At 35.9% G+C, this 3380-nt stretch overlaps 1 protein-coding gene across 1 annotated transcript in view; it reads right to left on the reverse strand.

The window, feature by feature from the left end:
- Positions 1-801: 801 nt before the first annotated feature.
- LOC103211793 (ATP-dependent RNA helicase DDX3X) overlaps positions 802-3380 on the reverse strand; it is a 10591-nt gene continuing 8012 nt past the window's right edge. Inside the window, exons 8-15 of the mRNA XM_007957775.2 lie at positions 3337-3379; positions 3062-3206; positions 2813-2957; positions 2402-2583; positions 2213-2330; positions 1694-1847; positions 1070-1203; positions 802-881 (exon numbers count right to left, since the gene is read on the reverse strand). Coding sequence (XP_007955966.1) covers positions 802-881; positions 1070-1203; positions 1694-1847; positions 2213-2330; positions 2402-2583; positions 2813-2957; positions 3062-3206; positions 3337-3379 — 1001 coding nt within the window. The remainder of the gene's footprint in view (positions 882-1069; positions 1204-1693; positions 1848-2212; positions 2331-2401; positions 2584-2812; positions 2958-3061; positions 3207-3336; position 3380) is intronic.

A 3380-nucleotide genomic window follows, 5' to 3' on the forward strand; every position in this document is an offset into this window, starting at 1 on the left:
CCCAAATACCTAGTCATAAGAACTTTCCCTACATCAGTATATCCATTTATCAAGCTTATAATTAACCATATAAACATTTTTAAAAAAGAGTTTTCTTGCATTAACTTTAGAAAGAGTTGCTTTAATAATAAATGTATGTATTCATATTCATTGCTTCTAACTGACTGGAATGGCTTATATAAAAACTCTAAGTAAGATTCTAAAGTTTCCCTCCAAGATAGAGTGAACAAGCCAGAACTTTAACTTAGTCCAGTTTGCTACACAAGAAACTAATTTTAAGATGTCACTTGCACCCAACAATCTGTAAACATCAAAAACCCTGATGCAGGCTACTGAGTATGTTGTTTTCCTAGTAATATTTAGGAATTGATGATTTCTGTTAAGTTGTGTATCATACCTGTGTGCCAAGGTTTGATTATAGCTCAAGTTCAGCAAATTTAATTGACAAAACAATTGGTTATCTCAAGCATTACTGAGCCAACAGGACATCAAAATAGTTAAGTGGTCTAAAGTTAAAGTAACAGTACATTAACAAACAAAATAATATTCAGTCACAAAATTATAAATGCAGTTTGGGGTGGGAATAAGAGCAGAGGTAATAAATACTATAACAATTAATTCTTCAAACAACTTCTGAATAAGGCTGCTTTTTTTATTTCTTCTTGTGACCTTGAGCTCTTTTTAATATTTTTAGGAGAATCACAGCTGGTAATATAGTGTAAGTTATACAATATTGTCTGGCTAAGTTACATGTGGTTTCCACATTAGCTTGTTTGAGTGGGTGGGTGATGTATACCAGATTTAGTTGCCCCACCAGTCAACTCCCTGAGAGTTATAATTTCCTCCATATTCATCACTACTGTAGAAGCCTCCATAGACACCTACAGAAAAATTTAAAAAAGGAGAAATTAAATCATTAACTACTCTGATTATGTTTTATCAAAAGTACAGCGATGCAAGCTTACTAAAAAAAATCTAAGTGTTCAATTCTTGTGTTCTTGGGAATCCAAAATTTCCAGTAGTTTTAAATCATGCTTTTCAAACCAAAGGAGACTGAAGTTAACATTACCTCCACTAAATCCTCTGCTGCTGCCATGACCACCTCCACCACTGCGGCTGCTGCTTGCACGATTACTACACAAACTAGAACTGCTGGCACCACCACTTTGTCGATAGTCTCTGGCACCAAATCCTCCACTGAATCTAGTATTACATAAAAAACAGTCAGTAGCTTGAGTATTGAATTAAATACCAATTTCTGTTTAAACTTTCCAATTCTGAATTTCTGGGTTTTTCAATTCAATTCCCATTGTAGTTGTTTCCTCTAAATACCATTTCCAAATGCCTCTACAACAAATTAATAACATTAATGCCATGTCACTCTAATATAGTACATCACCCAACATATTGATAGTTTAGATGGTTGCTTTTAAATTGCTATAAGTTGGTCTATAGGAGCTCTGGTAGCGTAGTGCCTAAGGCATCTGACTGCTATCCAGAAGGCTGGCGCTTCAAACCCACTGGCCACTCCTCGGAAGGAAGATGGGGCAATCTGCTATGCGTCAGGTCCGACTCGATGGCACATAACAACAACAACATAAGTTGGTCTTGGACGTAACTACATGCCCAAAGCAATAAATTAAAATAAAAGTAATGTAAAAATTCATTCCTCTTTATAATACAGGGTTTGTACCTCTTGGAACGGCCACGGCTACCACCCTTGTACTGGTACTCATAAGCCATACTTTCTAACCAAGATGGCACTTCTTGTTTTGCTTCAATAAGAAGATCCAACAAATCTTTGGCGATATTTATATTTCTTTCATTAAAGAATGAGGTGGCAAGGCCTAAAAGAGTTCAGAAAAGTATAGAGTTATTAATCAGAAAATTGTAAAAAGTAGCCTGGTATTCTTGCTTTTCTGTAACACAGAACACTAATACATGCCTGGGGAAGGCTTGGACAAGTTTAAGTGAAACTTCCACAAGGAAACAACTAGGAAAAAAAAGGATTTGGTGACCTACTTCTAAAATATCAATGAACACCCTGTGGCTCAAGAGTCCAATACCATTGGGTATCAGATCTTATGAATCAGGGTCAACTTGATGACAGCTAATAGAAACAATATTATTTATGAGCCTGTATACCACACCGTTTTCTGCATGCATTACAATAAAACAAGCAATTAGACCATTCTGCAAACAAGTATCTCACCAAGGTTTCCTGCTCGTCCTGTACGACCTATGCGATGTACATATTCTTCAATATCACTTGGCAAGTCGAAATTGATAACATGTTTCACGTTTGAAATGTCTAGTCCTCTTGCTGCTACCTGAAAAACAACTGTTGTTAAAAGAAAGCAGTATCTAAACATGCTCAATTTGAGAACAGAAATATACACACAGCTGTAGCCACTAGAATTGGACTTCTTCCTGAGCGGAACTGGTGAAGGGCCTCCTCTCTATCTCTCTGTGATCGGTCTCCATGGATGCTGGTACAAGCATATCCTTCGTGGTACAAGAAATCTTCCAGAGAATCTGCACCTTTTTTGGTTTCCACAAATACTAAGATCAGTGAATCTTTCCCTGAAAAATTTGATAGTTTTGTTAGTGACATGATCTAACCTTACTACGTGTTCTATGAATTAACTGGTTTAGTTTAGTTCTCACTGCATATCCAAACGAAGGCAATTAAAATAATGTTTTGAATAGTGAACAAAAGATGTTTTAAATGAAGGGGAGGGTAGAGGAGAAGATCCAAATAGATTCTCTTTACATCTACCAAACAAAAACAAGATACTTTAACTGATTTCACCTGTTGCATTGAGAAGGTCAAGCAGAAATGACCGTTTGTCTGACTCTTCCACCCAAACTACTTTCTGCGTGATATTTTCAGAGGTAGAGCCAACTCTGCCTACAGCCAAGAAGATATACTCATCCAAGAAATCACGAGCAAGCATCTGAAAAAGGAAAATAAACCTAAGTTGTTATTTATATAAACACAAATGTTCTAAATAAATTTTATTCTGTTCTGTTCTAAAAACATTTTAACATCAAACAGTACCTGTATTTCCTTAGGAAAAGTAGCACTAAACATCATAGTATGGCGAACACCCTTTGGTGGCATAGTATCTTGTTCAACTATGCGACGTATTTGAGGTTCAAATCCCATATCCAGCATCCGGTCTGCTTCATCCAAAACTAAGTATCTGTCATGAATAAGACTTAGTTTAGAATATGATGAAAAACTGTATTTTGAGGCAAATTTACTACTAATTGCCACAAAAATTAGTAATAACTTATTAAAAAACACTTCAACCCATATAAAAATGACCATACTTGCAAAAGTCTAATCCAATCTTCCCTCTTTCCATCATATCCAC

This window comes from Orycteropus afer, unplaced genomic scaffold, assembly GCF_000298275.1.
Source record: "Orycteropus afer afer isolate SDZICR_OR568_19922 unplaced genomic scaffold, OryAfe1.0 scaffold00794, whole genome shotgun sequence".
NCBI lineage: Eukaryota > Metazoa > Chordata > Mammalia > Tubulidentata > Orycteropodidae > Orycteropus > Orycteropus afer.